General features: G+C 36.0%; 1 protein-coding gene across 1 annotated transcript in view; it reads left to right on the top strand.

The window, feature by feature from the left end:
* LOC150092976 (sorting nexin-24-like) overlaps positions 1-16,265 on the top strand; it is a 93,558-nt gene extending 77,293 nt beyond the window's left edge. The window contains exon 6 of the mRNA XM_090413267.1: positions 16,121-16,265. Coding sequence (XP_090269393.1) covers positions 16,121-16,206 — 86 coding nt within the window. The 3' untranslated portion in view covers positions 16,207-16,265. The remainder of the gene's footprint in view (positions 1-16,120) is intronic.
* The last annotated feature ends 2,311 nt before the right edge of the window (positions 16,266-18,576 follow it).

The following is an 18,576-nucleotide window of genomic DNA, read 5'->3' as shown; positions in this document are numbered from 1 at the left end:
TGATTATCCCAATTTATAAAAAAAAAGGAAATAAAGATTATTGCAATAATTATTGGGAAATTAGTCTGCTAAATGCAGGGTTTCAAAATATGCGCAGGAATATTAAAAGAGAAACTGAACAGTATTGTAGAAGACAAACCACTAGAAAAAACAGAATGGATTCCGAAAAGGCCACTCTTGCATAGACTCAATTTTCACTCTAAAATTATTAATTGAAAAGAGAAGAGAATTTCAAAAAGAAACACGCATGGTCTTTATTAATTATGAAAAATCCTTTGATAAAATTAATAGACAAAAATGGTTTAAAATATTAACCCACTTTGAATATACCAAACCAGCTCTTATAGTCTGTTCAAGAAATACTTGAAAATGGAAATAAAATAGTAGTCAAATTAGAACAAATATCAGAATGGAAAGACATATCAAAATAAGTATGGCAAGGATATACCCTATCACCTCTACTTTTTAATACATATATATAAATAAAATTATAACAATCTGGAAGCAGCATAAATTCATTCAGTATACAAATAAATACACAAATAAAGATAGATACACTATTATTTGCAGATGATCAAATTATATTAGATCAGAAGATTATCAGAAGTAAAGATAAAAATATGGCTTTCAAAGGAGAAAGTCTATTAAGTAAAATCGTGATCAATAATGAAATATTGGAACTAGTAAATACTTTCAAATGCCTGGGATGTCACATCACATGAAGATGAAAAAGATAGAGACATTAAAATATCAAATTTTGTTCAAGTAAATGGCATAATAAACAATACATTTAAGAAATCATTGATACAAAAACACGCCAGAAGTAGGCTGTATTATCCTGTCTAAACTAGCTTTATTATATGGAAGTGAACATGAACCATAAAAAGGAATAATGAAAAATGGATTCAAACAGCAGATATACCAAGTGAGTGAGACCATAAAACAAATGAAGAAATTTTACAATCTCTAAATACAAAGCCAATTAACTACTATATAAGTAAATATAAACAAAAATGGTTAGAACATCTAAATGGAATGGATGTCACTTTATTATAAAAAGTAACTTACTGAGTCATGACCTACCCTTTATAAAACCATTCTGTCTCTCTTCTTCCCCATATAGTATCTCATTCCTATCTTTTCATTCTTGGGATTTCCTTTAACTAACTCCAATACCTTGACCACCACTCCCGAGAAGCTGATCGAGTGATAATTTGTTACTTCAGTCTTGGCGCCTCCTTTATGGAATGGAACTATTTTCCTCCCTCCTTCCACCCCTTGGGAACAACCCAGAGCTGAGACTTAAACAATACAGTCAAAGACACTGCTAATTCCTTAGCACCTTCTCGTAACACTCCAGCTGATATATCATCTAATCCAATATCTCTATTCACATTGAGGTTCTGTAATATCCTATTATGCAGATGCATAATAGGATATTACAGATATTCATCTGTCAATTTCCACATCAGTCTTGTTTCTGCAATATCTCTGTTTGGATGATATGCCTTTATAAAATGACCACTTAGTAATTTGACAATTTTGTCTACTTTGGTTACTTCCTGCCATCATCATTTGTCAAAATTATTCTACCATAATCATTCTTCTTTTTATATTAAATTTAGTTTAATCCTTTATCCAAGAGTAAGCAAACAAAGTTTGTGCCTGAAAATATCTTCAGCACTGAGGTAACACCAGGCAACTCCGAGCAAAGGTGGACCAAGATCTCATCACTCCTTCTCTCAGTATCTCCCATAATGCAAAGCACATCTCCTTGCGGATATGTATACTGCTATGCATTAAGGGAAGGGCCATTACTCAGACTGGTTTCAACCTTTATTGAGTTTTTGTCAGCGGGAGGCAGACCCAAACGTGGAGATACTAAGGCAGAAGCAATAGGAGAGGTCATATTTATCTATAGGAGTTGCCAACAGGTGTACCACCTTATTATTAAATTACTGTGGATTATAGAAAGATGTTGAAAGTTTATTTTTCACTTGGTTAGACTATAATAAATTTAGTTTAATCCTTTATCCAAGTGTAAGCAAACAAAGTTTTCGTCTGAAAATATCTTCAGGACTGAGGTAAGGTAGTGCAACACCAGGCAACTCTGAGCAAAGGTGGACCAAGCTCTTATCACTCCTTGTCTCAGTATCTCCCATAATGCAAAGCACATCTCCTTGCAGACATGTATACTGCTATGCATTAAGGGAAGGGCACTACTCAGACCGGTTTCAACCTTTATTGAGGTCTCGTCAGTGAGAGGCAGACCCAATGTGGAGATACTAAGGCAAGACACAAGACGTTGCTGTCTGTAAGGGCAAAGCAAAATGCTTTTATAATCCCTACTATCTGATAAGGTTGCTGTGTAGGGAAAAGTTTATGAGCTAAGTGCTCTGCCCAGGTGGGTGCGAGTTATAGATCCTCGTTAGGAATTAGGATGGCCTTAGGTCTCCTATATTTGGAGAAATCTGTTTCGTCATAATTTGCTGCTTGCTGTACAAGTACATTTGGATGCGAAGACGATGCCGAGAAGAACTTTACTGCTGAAGTTGCAGGTAAGAGTAGATGTAGGGGATATTTGTATCCCGGTGGAGTTGGACATTTCTGATATACTGTGGTGCGTTTAAGATCATGCGGAGACATTTGTTTTGCACTCTATGTAGTTTGAGGATATTTGTACTTGAGGTGTGACTCCAGGCTGGGGACACGTAAGTAATAATAGGTCAAATCATTAGCTGATAAAGGAACAGTTTAATTTTGGTATCCAGCTTGCTATTCCTATTGATAAGAGGGTAAAGCTGTGCAATAATTTTTGATGCCTTTGTACATGAGGCTTTTGTGTGTGGACTGCAGGTTAGTTTTCGGTCTAGCAGTACACCGAGATATTTGGTTTCTGCTTTCCAGGGAATCTTGGTATTAAATAGGAAGATGTCATCTTTGGGCGATATTGAATTTTTAGTGAAGAGAATGGTGATACTCTTCTGAGGGTTTACTTCCGATCTCCATTCAGAGAACCAGTGCTCTAATTTCAGCAGGTTTTCTTGCAGTTTCTTGGTGACAAGGTGCGACTTAATAGATCTGGCTAGTATAGCTGTGTCGTCTGCGTATAGGGCAATGATAGATGACATTGGATTGTGCGGTATGTCCACCATGTAAATCGAGAAAAGTATTGGTGCCAGGCACTCCTGCCAAGATTCGTTGCTGGGTAGATAATATATCATTTAGTTTGACTTGCATTCATCTGCCACTAAGAAATGTTTTTGTAATTTGGACTAGATCTAATGGAATGCCAGCTAAAATCAACTTGTATAGTAGTCCAAAGTGCCATAATTTGTCGAATGCCTTTTCTAAGTCAAGAAAAACTGCTCTGGTGTATTGGTGCCAATTGTAACTTGTGGTAATGAACTCAATTAGTCTGTGAATTTGTTGAGTGGTACTATGAAACTGGCAAAAACCAAACTGTTCTGCATGAATGATGTTTAACTTTTTTACTGAAAGTTGAATTCTGGAAAGGATAGCTTTTTCTGCTATTTTGCCCAAATTAGAAATCAGACTTATGGGACGATAACTTTGAGGCTGCTGAGGATCCTTGATAGGCTTATAAATAGGAACCACGTCTGCCAACTTCCATGCAGAGGGAAAGTACTTGAACCTGAACATAGCATTTATTATTGTTGTAAGATATACAATGGCCTTTTGGGTACCAGTTTAATAACTTTGTTGGATATGCCATCAAGCCCAGGAGCTTTTTTATTCTTTAAATTCTTTATAATGTCATAAATTTCAACTGGAGAAGTAGATGTGAGTTGGCTGGTACAGGTATCAGACAGTTTTAATACGTGTCTGACGTGGCGGGGGACTTTGTAAATATGATTGAAATTTAGATTATCGTACGAAGGGCTACACTGCTTTTCTAAATTTTTAGCTATAGTTTCGGCTTTTTCTGCATCAGTGTAAACAATGTTCAGATTAGATTTGAGAGGGGGAAGAGATTTGTTTTTGTTTTTGATGTTTCTCAGCAGCTTCCAGATGGTTTGATCACTGGATGATATGGAGGCTAATTTGTCTTACCATAGTTTCTTTCTGTGGGCTTTAAGTGCATCTCTCACTGCACTGTTCATTTTGTTGAGCTATTTTTTGTCTTGGAGTGCCCTGGTGTTATGGTATTTTTTTCCCTGATTAAGTTCATTATATCTTCAGGTATAGTTCACCCACCGATTAGAGGTTCCTCGACACTTCTGCGCATGTCAGAAAAAGAAGAATCCATTCTGATAATAGGGTAATCAATCTGTCTTCTGGGATGTGTTTGTTTATTATTACAGGTCGGAAAATTTAGCTTTTTTTTTACGAACATTGTAGTTTTTAAAGTGTAACTATTTTGCTTGTATAACAGTTGGAAAAATGTACGTAGAGTATTAACAAAATTAAAAAAGGCATAGCATAAAACAAAAATTTAACTAAGTTTATTTTTAAGAAAGTTTTCTATAAAATAAAAATAATTATACAGAAAAACAGAAATTTTTTCAAATGAACTTAGATATTCTAAACTTACAGTTGAGAGAACTGAGACACTTTAATGTCCTAAACTGATTAATTATTTATGACTTGTTGTGACTCTTTTAACAAATCCATGCAAAAAAAGGTTGGAAAAAAATACCATTATCAAATCCTTTTAATCTTCAGAGTCATCTGAATCAGTGTCCGAATCGCCATCACTTTCACTTAAACTGATCACCAAAGGTTCGCATAATTCTTCGATAATTCCGTCTCTGTCCCAATACATATTTTCCAATGAGGTGACATGAAAGCAATATTTTCGCCAGTTTTGAACTGTAATACTTTCAATCGCCTGTTCTGAAAGCTTAAAAAGTTTCGACATGTCAATATCCCCAGTTATTGCGATGGCGAATGAAACTTTTCACTTCTGCCCAAACATACTCAATAGCATTAATATCTCAATGATATGGAGGTAGCCTCAAAGCTAGAAATCCATGCTCTTTGAGCATCGTGTCGAATTTAAATAGTTTAGTTGTGGGCGAGTTTCTTTTGACCAAATTAAGCAATTCAATTTTTTGCATATCTGGGGAATGAGAAATATTATTTACAGAGAGCCAATCCATAAGAACTTGCTTCTTATTAGACCAATTTGGAACTTTGTTTAATCGAATAGAGTGATGATGTGAAGCGTTATCAATTATAACAACAGCATTTTTAGGAAGGTTTGGAATCAGTTTTTCTTCTGCCCACTTTTCGAAGATTGTAGAATTCATTTGCCTATGGTAATTGACTTTGTATAGTAAGTTTGAATTCGGTAAAAAACCCATTTCTCCACCTGCACACAAAATTATTATGCACCGCGAGGCATTTCCGATTTGTAGCACTCCACATTCTTCTTTAGACTGCCAACATTTTCCATAAGTTAAATTACTTTATTAAAACACTTAAGGAATAGAACAACGTAATTAAGGATATAAATTAAATTAAACTTTAATAAATATTTTCCGATATTTCGGCAATGTCACATTGCCATCTTCTAAAGGAACTTACAAAAAAAGCACGTGCACGTAGGCACTACAAACACAGTAACTGGGAATGAAGAGATGAAGCTATTGTTCTCCTAAAAGTCGTGATGGTGCCCTCTAGCGGGCTAAGTAGGTGTTCTTGGCCATTGGGCTGAAGGTCTGCTGATGTAAGCCTCCCAAATTTGAGGCAGTCGCATACAACCAAATTTGTTGAGGTTTGGAGAATTTCTTAGGACTGAGGCTGATTCCATAAATAGTCTTTCGTATTTGTATTTGCTCCGGTGTATTACTGTAGCTTTCTCCCACCGTATTCTGTGGCGTGTATCCAGAGCATGGTCCGCAAGACCAGAATGGCTGTACTTGTGAAACTTGTCACAAAAAGCTCTCCGAATATATAACCGTGCTAGCTACGCGAACAAATCACCGCCACGCGGTCGCTCTTAGCGGACATTAACGAAGCTATTCGTGCCGTCAAAGATGAGCTTTCGTGCACTTTAAACCGCGAACTTTGGTCGATTTTACGTGACGTCTCATGTACCGCTGCCGACAAAGAATTTAAAAAAATACGAGGCCGACAGATGGAAAAATTAAAAAAGAACTCTACCGTCCTTCCAAAACTTGCTACCAATACCGTAATCAACCTTTCTTCAGTCACCCTGAAGCCTGAAGCAATCAACGCGCTGTCACGTGGCCACAACTTCGCGATTGCTCCCAAAAAAATACCCAGTGAGGATATTATGATCCAGATCGAACACGGAATCCGCCACCTTCCACATCAAGTCGCCAACAGTGTGAGACTGGATGTAGCTTGTGTCCTTTCCAAAGCAGTCCCACCAAAATCCAACATATCCAACAAGGAATATAAAGCTCTACAGGAAATGAAGAATAATAAAGAAATAGTTATCACCAAAGCGGATAAGGGAAACGCAACTGTAGTCCTTAACCAAAAGGACTACACAGGTAAGCTGAATGCTCTTCTCTTAGATCGGGCTACTTACCTCCCCATCAATTACAATCCCACCAACTCTCAAATTAGAAAACTTCACAGGCTCCATAAGAGAGTCACTTCTCCTGTAGAAGTTACCAACAGATTAAAGCCATTTAACTCTATACCCCCCCCCCCCCCCCGTATTTACGGACTCCCAAAAATACATAAAGAAAATGTGCCATTACGTCCCATAGTGGATGGCATCGATTCCTCCACATACAAATTAGCTAAACATTTGGCCAAAGAGCTCACACACTATACTGGCAACACACCGTCATACATAAAAAACTCAGCCCATTTCAAAGCCAGCATAGAAAACCTTACACTCCAACATAATGACATAATGGTCAGCTTTGAGGTCTCCTCTTTATTCACAAATGTCTCACTCAAGGAAACTCTAGAGCTAATCCAAGCTAAATTTTCTCCTGATATCTCAGCCTTATTTCAGTTCACAATGAACTCAGGCTATTTCGTTTGACAAGGAAAATTCTACAAACAAATAGTGGGGACAACCATGGGTTCACCACTCTCCCCACCCTTGGCCAATTTCTTTATGGAGACCTTTGAAGAAAAAGCCTTAGCCTCTGCCCCACAAAAACCAACCATATGGCTTCGCTACGTTGATGATGTGTTTGCTATTTGGCCACATGGCTCTGAAACATTTCTCTCCTTCTTAACACACTTAAACAACCAACACCCCAGAATCAAATTCACCCTGGAAAAAGAGGAAAAAAACAGCCTCCCTTTCCTAGACACACTAGTCACCCGCCAGCCTAATGGAACCTTGGTTTTCTCAGTTTACAGAAAACCCACCCATACAGGCAGATACATTCACCAACAATCCCCCCCCCCACACACACACAACAATATGGAGTAGTGAAAACACTATACAACAGGGCTAAACTAATCTGTTCAAACGACTTGGCCCTAAACACTGAACTAAATCACATCCTCAACACTTTCTCAGCCAATGGCTACCCCCCAAAAAAAGTCCAAAAAATATTAGAACCTACAAACCACAGATTCCCCCCCCCCTCCACAACAAGGATTACTCTAAATCCATCACCATTCCCTACATCCGAGGCACCTCGGAAAAGATTACCAAAATCTTAAAAAAGCATGACCTGACCTCCTGTTACAAACCTTACAGAAAATTGGCATCTCTTATCCACTCCACTAAAGACCAACCACTTCCCCTAGACCTACCTGGTGTATATGAGGTCCCTTGCAGTTGTAATCTGTCTTACTTTGGCCAAACAGGCAGGACAGCGAATATCAGAATTTCTGAACACAAGGACTACATCCGGTTTCACAAGTACAGCCATTCTGGTCTTGCGGACCATGCTCTGGATACACGCCACAGAATACGGTGGAAGAAAACTACAGTAATACACTGGAACAAATACAAATACGAAAGACTATTTATGGAATCAGCCTCAGCCCTAAGAAATTCTCCAAACCTCAACAAATTTGGTTGTATGCGACTGCCCCAAATTTGGGAGGCTTACATCAGCAGACCTTCAGCAGACCAACGGCCAAGAACACCTACTTAGCCTGCTAGAGGGCACCATCACGACTTTTAGGAGAACAATAGCTTCATCTCTTCATTCCCAGTTACTGTGTTTGTAATGCCTACGTGCACGTGCTTTTTTTGTAAGTTCCTTTAGAAGATGGCAATGTGACATTGCCGAAATATCGGAAAATATTTATTAAAGTTTAATTTAATTTATATCCTTAACTACGTTGTTCTATTCCTTAAGTGTTTTAATAATGCATAACCAACGTATAAGCCTGTCTACGAGAAGTTAAATTACTATCAATCCAAGTTTCATCTAGATACACAATCGGTCTTTTCTCCTCCCTGAAACGTCTTATTGCTCTCAAATACTGCTTTCTAGATAAAACAATGTCACTTCGCTCCATGATAAGTTTCCTTTTATTCTGGGACTTTTTAAAACAAAATCTGATTTCATGAAGTATTTTCCTTAAAGTTTCTCTTTTCCAAGGAAAATTAATTTTTTCTTTAAGTACAGGAATCAATTTAAAAAAAGTTGGCACTCTTTTCTTGACCACATAAAATTCGTGAATAGTTCTTCTTATAACGTCTACATCAAAATCATTCAAAGCTATGGTTTCAATGGTTTTCTTTACTCTGGCGCTTTTTTTTTAGGAGATTTAAATTTTGGCTTACCTTCACCTTTTGATTCCCTACGAATTCTTTTAACAGTCGACCCCGATATGCCTGCAATAGCACTTGCACGTTTTATGACTTGAGAAAGGGGAACAAGGAGACTATTCTTTTTTGCAGAATGTCAGCACATTATTCAATATTCTTTTGCAAGAGTTACTGAAATGTTTAACAACAGAACTTGTTGACTGTACTGGATCCATCATACAAATTAATAATAAACAAATAATGCAAAAAAGCAACAACAAAAATCAAGCTAGTACCAGTATAGCGACAGACAAGAAAGCACGTGATTTCGCATGTTGGCAACCAATTCATACATCCTTCATTTCTTTCTCCCCTTCAGCATGATTCGACTATTCTTGGCAAAATGCCAAGGAGAGATCTACAAACGGTGGGCGAACTATAGTCGTTTAGGCTTAAAAACAGTTGAATTTGAGGAGATAGATGCTATGGCTGCATTGATTTGATCAGTAAGTTTATGGACTGCAGATTCAATTTCTTCCTTGGAATTAATATGGGGAACGGGGTCAATGTAGTTTGGAAGCATTTTGGATAGTTTTTCCCAAGGTATGAAGGTGTGAGGCGATGGGGAAAGTCCCCTCTGATAACCCCTTGGAGCAGAATAGGGTTGTGGTCAGATGATAATTCATTCAGTGATTCCAGAGTGTACTGCAGGTTAACATTCTGGAGGACGACTATATCCAAGACGTCGGAGGAACTAGTCGGACTGTGGTGAGTTGGCACTGAGGGGCCAGCCACAGCTGTGCAATTTGAGCTTGAGTAGTTAAAGAGGAATGCGGCCGTTCCTATTTATAGACCTACTGCTCCATGCGTGATGTTTTGCATTTAAATCACCGGCAATAATAACTGGTAGTTTAACTCCGAGGATGGCATCCAGATCTGTGGTCAGCAATGTTTTTGATGGTGGGCTATAAGCAGCATAGACTTTTAAATTTCCGACAGAGTTAGTGATGGCATTGATACCCGTGACTTCGAGATTAGTGGTTGTAGGGATGGCTACAGCGTGATGGTTGATATGAATTTTGATGAGGATAGCTGTACCACCACCTCTATAATCAAGCCTATCATTCATGTAAAGTTGGTATCCTTTGAATTTGGGATTGTCAGCAGGTCTCAAATAAGTTTCATTAATTAGTAATATATCCGGATTATATCTGTCATTGAATTCTTGTATTTCTAGTATTTTATTTTTGAGACCGTTAGCATTCCAAGCAATAATCTTTAAAGAATCTGGTGTGAATTTTTTCCTATGCATTGGAGAGTGCAGATAAAATGGATTGTTTGCTGTAAGAATCTTTTTGTAGTGCTTAGTGATGGATTTGAGTTACTGAAATCCTGTGACATATTTTCAAGAGAAGAGGTGATGATGGCTGTTATATTTGAATGTGGGTTTGGCATATTCTGGTCCTGGACTGTCTTTTTTGGGCAGGCCACGTCGGCATATGTTCTTGTTTGGTGTTGAGGGTTCATTTTCTTGGACGGCTCAGTTGATGATGGGTGAACACCTGTCATCCTGTTGGGAGACTGATGAACTTGAGTTTCTGGAGCTCTCATTTCTAATAATGAGGTGGATTGACTGATTAACTCAGTTTGCCTGTTTTTGGGGTGGCAAATGCACCCTCTGAAATTAGCAGGGTGAGGACCACCACAATTAGCACACTTAGCCAGGGTGGTTTCATGGGTCTCACTACATTTTAAGCATCTGTATTGAGCTTTGCACAACTTCTGGGCATGGCCAAATTTTTGGCATCTATGACACTGCCCAGAAGAGGCTCTCTTCCTAAGTGACTGATGAGACCTTAAGCCCACAGATTGTCTTCAAGTTGTATATGTTTTTGTAGATATTATGTATCTCCACCAAAACCAGAGGCATAGGGGTCTTATTTGATCTGTAAATTCTGCTGACCTTTATGGGAGGCAGATCTTGCATGTTGAGGTCAGCAGCTATTTCATCTGTTTCGATGTCTTCTGATACTCCTCGGAGTACCACTTTTAAATTTTTCTCCAAGGTAAGTGTGAATGTATGATACTGGATGCCTCTTACATCCAACTCCTTGGTTAAATTTCTATAATCAGTCACTGTAGTGGGCTGATGTCTTCCTGTATATTTTTGGCAGCGGAGTAGTTAATCTGCAGGTTGGCCAACGTGGTTCTTAAGGCTGTCCATCTCTGTTTCTCCCTTAGAATGACTGGAGGCACCTTTTCATTAGTGGAAGTAGAGGAATCTGTGTTGGGGGCATCTTCATCCATGCCATTATCAATTGTTGACTCCGAGGCAAGAGTTTTGCGCTTTTTGCATGCGTGCGTCTGTCCTTGATCTGGGTGAGTAGAGTCAGAGATTACTAGATTTAGTTTTTCCTCCATTTGAGGAGTGTCTTCATTTTGATCATCGTCAGTCCCGGGTAAAGAATAGAAATTTAGGAAACCGGGCCATTCAAACTCGAACTTCTTAAGAAATTTCTTTAAAAAGCTGAATGCCAGCCCTTTATCTAGAGAATCTATGATGATGTCAGGATCTATCATATTTGATGGCCATTTAAGCTTAAACTTCCTTTAAAGCTTATTTAAAAGGATAAGTGCCGACTCTTCATCAAGAGAATCTGTGAGGGCGTCCAAATCTAACACGTTCATCATTATTAATTTACGTGTAAACACAAGAAAATCTTACGACTCTATGAACCTGAAATAAATGTGCCAACGATGGCGATTCTAGCAGCTGTTAGGCCTAGTGAATTTCAGTTCACTTACCTGCGTTGTTCTCAGATTAATAGCCTTCCCGAACCCAACACACTGAACAGCAGTACTTGTTAACTTCATTTAAAATTAACTATAATCAATTCACTATCAACACATTGAATAAAACTAATGATTTCTATCACCACATTGTATAACATAACATGAAACGTCGTAATCAAACCCAAACTCCATAATGATGCTCTTGCCGAGGGGAAAAAAAACAAAAATCAGAGATACTGAGGCAGAAGCAATAGGAGAGGTCATATTTACTTATAGGAGTTGCCAACAGATGTACCACCTTATTATTGAATTACTCTGGATTTAGAGAAAGATGTTGAAAGTTTTTTTTTCACTTGGTTAGACTATAATAAATTTAGTTTAATCCTTTATCCAAGTGTAAGCAAACAAAGTTTGCGCCTGAAAATATCTTCAGGACTGATGTAAGGTAATGCAACACCACGTTTGTATGTTAGTATCTCCACTTTTGGGTCTGCCTCCCACTGACAAGACCTCAATAAAGGTTGAAATCGGTCTGGGTAGTGGCCCTTCCCTTAATGCATAGCAGTATACATGTCTGCAAGGATATGTGCTTTGCATTATGGGAGATACTGAGACAAGGAGTGATGAGAGCCTGGTCCACCTTTGCTCGGAGTTGCCTGGTGTTGCACTACCTTACCTCAGTCCTGAAGATATTTTCAGGCACAAGCTTTGTTTGCTTACACTTGGATAAAGGATTAAACTAAATTTATTATAGTCTAACCAAGTAAAAAATAAACTTTCAACATTCTTCATTTTATTTGCCCATACCAAAAGAACTCTTTGAGAATACCTTTTGGCTTATACAACTAATTTTCTTTTGCCTTCTTTATCCCACTGGTCACCCTTCTGACCTGCTTTGTACTACTGATGTCTGATCACCTTTTTTTTTTTTTTTGGTTGCTCCCGCTTAATAATGCTATTCATCCATTTAACTCCTACTTGATATTTATCCTTCTGACTCAAGGTATACAGTGCTATTACTCCCTTCAAATACTCCTTTGCCATGCAATGTCAACATCTAACACTTGCAGTTTCTCATGTGATGGCATTCCTCCAAGCAGTTTCTTGAGTTTGTTATACTTACCAGCTGTGTAATTCCACATATAACCCTTCTTAACTGAAAATTCCATACATTTAGTCATGTCCCTGGTGAAGACGGCATGATCACTCTCACTAGTTAGCAGTAATATGGTCATTTTGGTTACAAAGAAATCCTCTAATGCAGTTACTAGATCTAGCACTCTCAGACCCCTAACACCTTACATCACATGCTGCGTTAGGTGATTATTCCTTAATAACTGCATGAATTCCATTACCTTCTCCCATGTGTCCTTTTCTCCTTCCAGTCTATGTTCCCCCTAGTTGAGTTCCCATAATAATTACTTTCTGTTCAATCATTGAACTTATTTGCCAATGCATATACCAGTCATATCATTTGCATTTCCAGGTCTGTAGCAGCAGCAGCAGCCAACTGTATATTTTGTCCTATTGGCCTCTATATCATACTAAGTTGGCTTTGAATGCATTATTTTCACAGACTTTCAGTTTGAACTACTCTTTTTTTTTTTGACTGCAGTTCATCAGCTGTCATCAACAATACCCCTACCACATCTTTTTCACTCTATTCTCCCTGAAAATACTATACCCTTCACATTCTATCCTGCTAACTATGTCATGAGACAATTTAACGTTGACATTCTTGGAGTTAGGATGGTAAGATGTCCAAACAGCGGAGATTTCTGGAGTGGAGATTACAGAATAATCTACTTAGGTTTACCAAATGACATAGCAGGTGTTGGATTCCTGGTAAATAAGAAATTAAGACATAATATCAAACCATTTGGTGATATAATGAAAGAATAATCTTTATTAAGATTCAAGCAGAACCAAGAGACCTAGTCCTTATACAGATATACATGCCAACAACAAGATACAGTGATGAGGCAATAAAAGAAGTATACGAACAGATTGAAGAAGTACTACTGGAAATAAGTGATCACGAAAACTTGATAGGAGATTTGAATGCAGTTGTTTGAGAGGGAGAAGAGGAGAAAATTATTGGCAAATTAGAATTAGGCAAGCAGTATGGCAGAGGAGAAAGAATCATTGAATTCTGTAAAAGCGACAACCTAACCATAGCAAATACACTATTTGAACAGTCAAAAAGAAGAAGATACACATAGATTACACCAGGCAATACAGAACGATATAAAATACACTGAAAATATGTAAAAGCTATCCTGGAGCAGATGTGAACACTGACCATATCTCAGTCATCATGACAAGTCATTTATGATTGAAGAAATCACAATTAAACAAACCATACAAAAAATGGAATATAGCTAAAATTAAAAAAAAAAAAAAATGATACAAATGCCTGCAAAGACTTTAGAGAAGAGACAGACAAGTTAATGAATTCAAAGATGACCACATGGCAAAGAAATTATTGAAAAGGGGGAATTTTTAATAAACAGAGAAATAAAGCTGCAGCAAAACACTTTGAAAAAGAAGAAAAAATACAATATAAGCCATGGATCACTGGAGAAATATTAGAACTAATGACACCAAGAAGAAAGTACAAAAATGCAAAAAACCAAAGAGGAGTATAGAAAATATAGAAACTTGGTGAACAGAGAAGCCAAGAAAGCAAAGAAAAATAGATTGAACATGCAAGGCAATCAATATGAACATGAGTAGAGGTAACACTAAAGGACACACAACGATATACAAAAACAATTCAGTGAAAAGATAAAGTCACTGAGCATGATCAAGAGTAAGGATGGAAGGTGCTAATTGAAGATGATTTAATAATGTGAAGATGGGTGCAATACACTGAAGAACTTTATAGAGGAGAGAAATTAGATAAATCATTCTTAGAGGAAGAAAAGCAGGTAGAGAAAGGACTACTTCTCTTAAAGTCAAATTTGATAAGGCTCTTAAAGAACTGAAACAGTCTAAAGCACCAGGAACCAAATCCCAGGAGAAATTTTATAAGCACTAGGTGACAAAGCAAAATGCAAATTATATAAAATGATCAATCAAATGTACACAACTGGAGAAATCCCAATAGCTTTTGAGAAAGCATTATGTTAGTAATTCCAAATAAAGCCCGAGCACAAGCATGCAAAGATCACTGAATGTTAAGCCTATTACCCCACAGTCTTAAAATTCTAACTGGAATTATCTATTGCCATATTGAAAGAAAAATAGAACACTTACCTGATGACCAGTTTGGTTTCAGAAGGATTGGAGGAACAAGAGAAGCTATACTAACTCTCTGACTGATCATAGAAAATGCACTTAGAATAAACAGACTCATACTCATAGCGTTCATTGATATAGAACAAGCTTTTGACAACATTGACTGGTATATAATGTTTCAAAGTTCTCAAAAAAAATCTGAACATAGATTACATGATAGAAGACTAATTTATCAGCTATATGAAAATCAAACTGCAGTCTTAGGAAAACAAGAGAAAGAAGCTAAAATAAGGAAGGGCATTAGACAGGGGTGTGGTTTCTTGCCATTACTTTTTAATACTTGTATTGAAGACGTTCTGAAAGAATTCAAAGAAAAAAACCAGTAATGGAATAAAGATCAATTGCAGGCTTTATAATATAATAAGATATTGCAGATGATATAGTGTTGATAGCAGAAAATGAAAAAGAACTACAAGAATCACTTGCACAAAAGATGCAAGACGAAAAACAAAAGTAATGAAATGTATCAGGGATAGAAAGCAAATCATACATGTCACAATAGATGGGAAAAGATTATTGCAAGTAAAAGAACTTACCTAGCTAACTAGGAAGCCTAATAACATCAGATGGGAGAAGTGGAAGACATGTGAAAATAAGAATAGCACAAGCAAAAAAGACATTTAATAAGAAAAGAATACTATTAACATTATATGTTAACATGTTGTTGAGAACAAAGAAGCACTTTATTAAAAGCTTTTTCTGGAGTATGACCCCCCTATGGATCAGAGACATGGGCTCTCCAAAAAAGACAAATCAAGACTTCTAGCATTTGAGATGTGATGTTGGTGCCAAATGCTGAAGATTGCATGAACAGAAAGAGTTACAAATAAAGAAGTATTAAGTATTATTGGGCAGAAGAAAAAAGACACGTACTACATATGTTAGAAAAAAGATGAAATAATATGATAGGACCCCTATTAAGACAATCAGACTGGACTACAAATTTGATTGTGGAAATGATGGAGGGAAGACCTGGTAGAGGGAGACCAAGAATCCAGTACATGAGTGACATCAAAAATCAATACAAAACTACCAAACAGTCAAACTAATAGCACAAAACAGAAGGCCACTCAACAGCCCATGCTATCCACCAACAAATAGGTTGGTGGGTAGCATGGGCTACATTTTCTGTCATCCATATCTCACTAATAATTCATCTGATTTGAGTGTTCCAATATGTACATGCATGCAGTGGTTGTTTGTTGGTTTGTATTTTTAATTCATGCAGCTGTTGATTAATATATGTATCCAAAAGAAATAGGAAATGGGCACGATCAATTATTTTATTTTATTTTTTTTCCCAACACATTTTTAAAAATAAACTTCTTGCCTAATTTTTATTTTTATTTATTTTTGCAGGCTCTTTGTCTGATATAGTCGTAAAAGGGGTTTTGATGGGATTCTACTCATCAGATGATGATGATGACGATAGTATTGAGCAATGAGACTTCATTCATCAATCACTTACAAAGCGATTCAAGAATTAAATGCTCCAATTTTTTAAACTTAATTTCTGGGGGACAAAAAAAAAGGGACCAGTATAATTCTTTATGGCAGCTATATTGGTTCAGTTTTTTATGCAGGTAATAAACAGGGCTCAGAAAAAAAAAGTTTTAAGTTGAATGAAAGTGCCATCAGTCTTTGCCATTATGTTTTTGTCAAAAATTGCCAAATTTATGTAAAAAATGTAAAAAGTTATGCAAAAAAAACTAGCGAAGTTGTAGTTATTAAAGGTTAGTAAAACTCTCGAACATTACTTACAAGGCACACACATAAAATCATTTGATATAAATTTATTTGAAATTGTATAATGGTGTCACAGAAGCATGGAGCAAGTTTTATTTGTAATACTTGAGATTAAATGTAATTAATTAATAGGATGAAAATTTATTTTATTCCATTACTTTTTTGCGCTGTATTTTATACTGAAATTTTGTCTAATTAATGTGGTATGTGAAACTATTGCTTGAAAATGTCTGAAATATAAAGTTTAATAAGCAGCTGGTTTTTGCTATTTTCACTTAATTCAGTAATTCATGAAACTGATTATCATAATGTATAGCAAAGTGAGGAGATAGTTATCTTTTCTTGCCCTTCTCATTTTGTGAAAGAAAAAAAAAATCATGGTGAGATATGACGAAGTATTATCTAACATTGTTAGTTTTTTCTTGGCTTGCAGTTATTACTTTTATTATATATCACTATTAAAGCAACATTATTTTTTATTGCAGTTATCATGCAGATATCTTTCACTCTTATCTAACACTGTTAATTTTTTAATTTTTTTTCATTACAGTTGTTTGTTGTACTTTGCATTGACATCAAAGATTTTTTTTTTAAATTTTCCCTTCAGTTTTGAGACCTGATGTTCTTATCATCACTATTCAAGTTATCCTTTCATTTAATGTTTCCTTACTTGTGTGACATCCTTTTAATAATTTGCATACTGTCTTAAAACTGTTAATGTCAGTAATTATTAAAGCTGCTTTATTAATGTTTGCTATCTATAACATTTATTAATGTTATTTTATCTGAAGTTCATATTTGTAAAATTTGCTGAATTAACTTCCTCTGTGCCAGTTTGCTCCTGTTGAAATATGTGATAAAAATGGAATTGCATATCAAATGAAATGAGCCATCTCAACAACTGTTATTTTTACATAATCTGATTTACTGACATTTAAAAATGTGTGTGTGTAACGAGAGAGAGATAAGAAGTGTGTTTAAACTGTATTCTTTTTAAATATTTCAGTTATCTACTATTTCTACTTATTTCTTGAGTTCATTGCTTATTACTGCTCATAGCAGAAATAACCAAAAAGTGCCTTCTTTGCCAGATGAATAAGTAAAAATCTGGTAGGGAAAGCTCAGATATAGATGGGAAATATAGAAAAATTTTCCTTTCAGGACAAATTTCTTATTTTTGTTATAGCAGGACAATGGAATGGGTAAACGACCTACATTACAAATCTTCAACTATTTTTTTAATTTCATTTTTAGATCAGATTTCATGCAATTTTATATATGTGGTAACCTTAATAATTAACATCTCCTTATTGCTTAGATATTATTTTGAATTTCTAAGTAAAAATTCCATATTTGGATCTAGTAGGATTTATCCATCTGTTATAGTTATATCACAAATGAATTCTGACTATTGTTTTCATTAGTCATTAGGTACTAAATGATATCATGGTGTTTGTTCCTGCAGGTTTTCTTATAATTTGTTGGAAGATTATTTTTTTGATAAAGTCTTCTGCATTGAAAAAAAATCATTGATATCCATTTCTCTTAGTATGCTTGTAGTAACGAAAAGAAAAAATTGCATTTCCCTTGTATTTGAGAATTCTTTTAAAGGGTAGATCCAGAAATCAAAGATAGAATGATATACAGTAAGTCCTCGACTTACACAGTTAATTCATTCTGAAGGTTTTCGTGTAAGATGAAAATCCACATAACTTGAATGCTGCTTAAATACGATACATTTTTGACAGATATGTTTGTTTCAAAGGATAATTAAAGCTAACAGGTTTTGCTTATGAAAAGAAAACTTTGAGAAAATGAAATGCTACTTGGTGTCCTATTAGTATATGAATATAAAAGCATATGTAATTGTAAGAAAACTAATACAAACAGTATTACATATTCGTTATGAACATGTAAAACTGTATGTATTACATACATGGTACTAGTGAACATTTACAGTTCATGCTACTGCAGCTCTTTTATTTTTCCCCCACCTTATAAATCAGTTTATAGCATGCAATAGTATCATGGGGCTTTCTTGTGTATTGTATTGGATAAACTTTTTGTAT

The sequence above is a fragment of the Typopeltis vanoorti genome, chromosome 24, assembly GCF_054136105.1.
Source record: "Typopeltis vanoorti isolate ZY-2024b chromosome 24, IOZ_Tvanoo_1.0, whole genome shotgun sequence".
NCBI classification, from domain to species: domain Eukaryota; kingdom Metazoa; phylum Arthropoda; class Arachnida; order Uropygi; family Thelyphonidae; genus Typopeltis; species Typopeltis vanoorti.
This window is presented reverse-complemented; position numbering and strand designations above follow the sequence as displayed.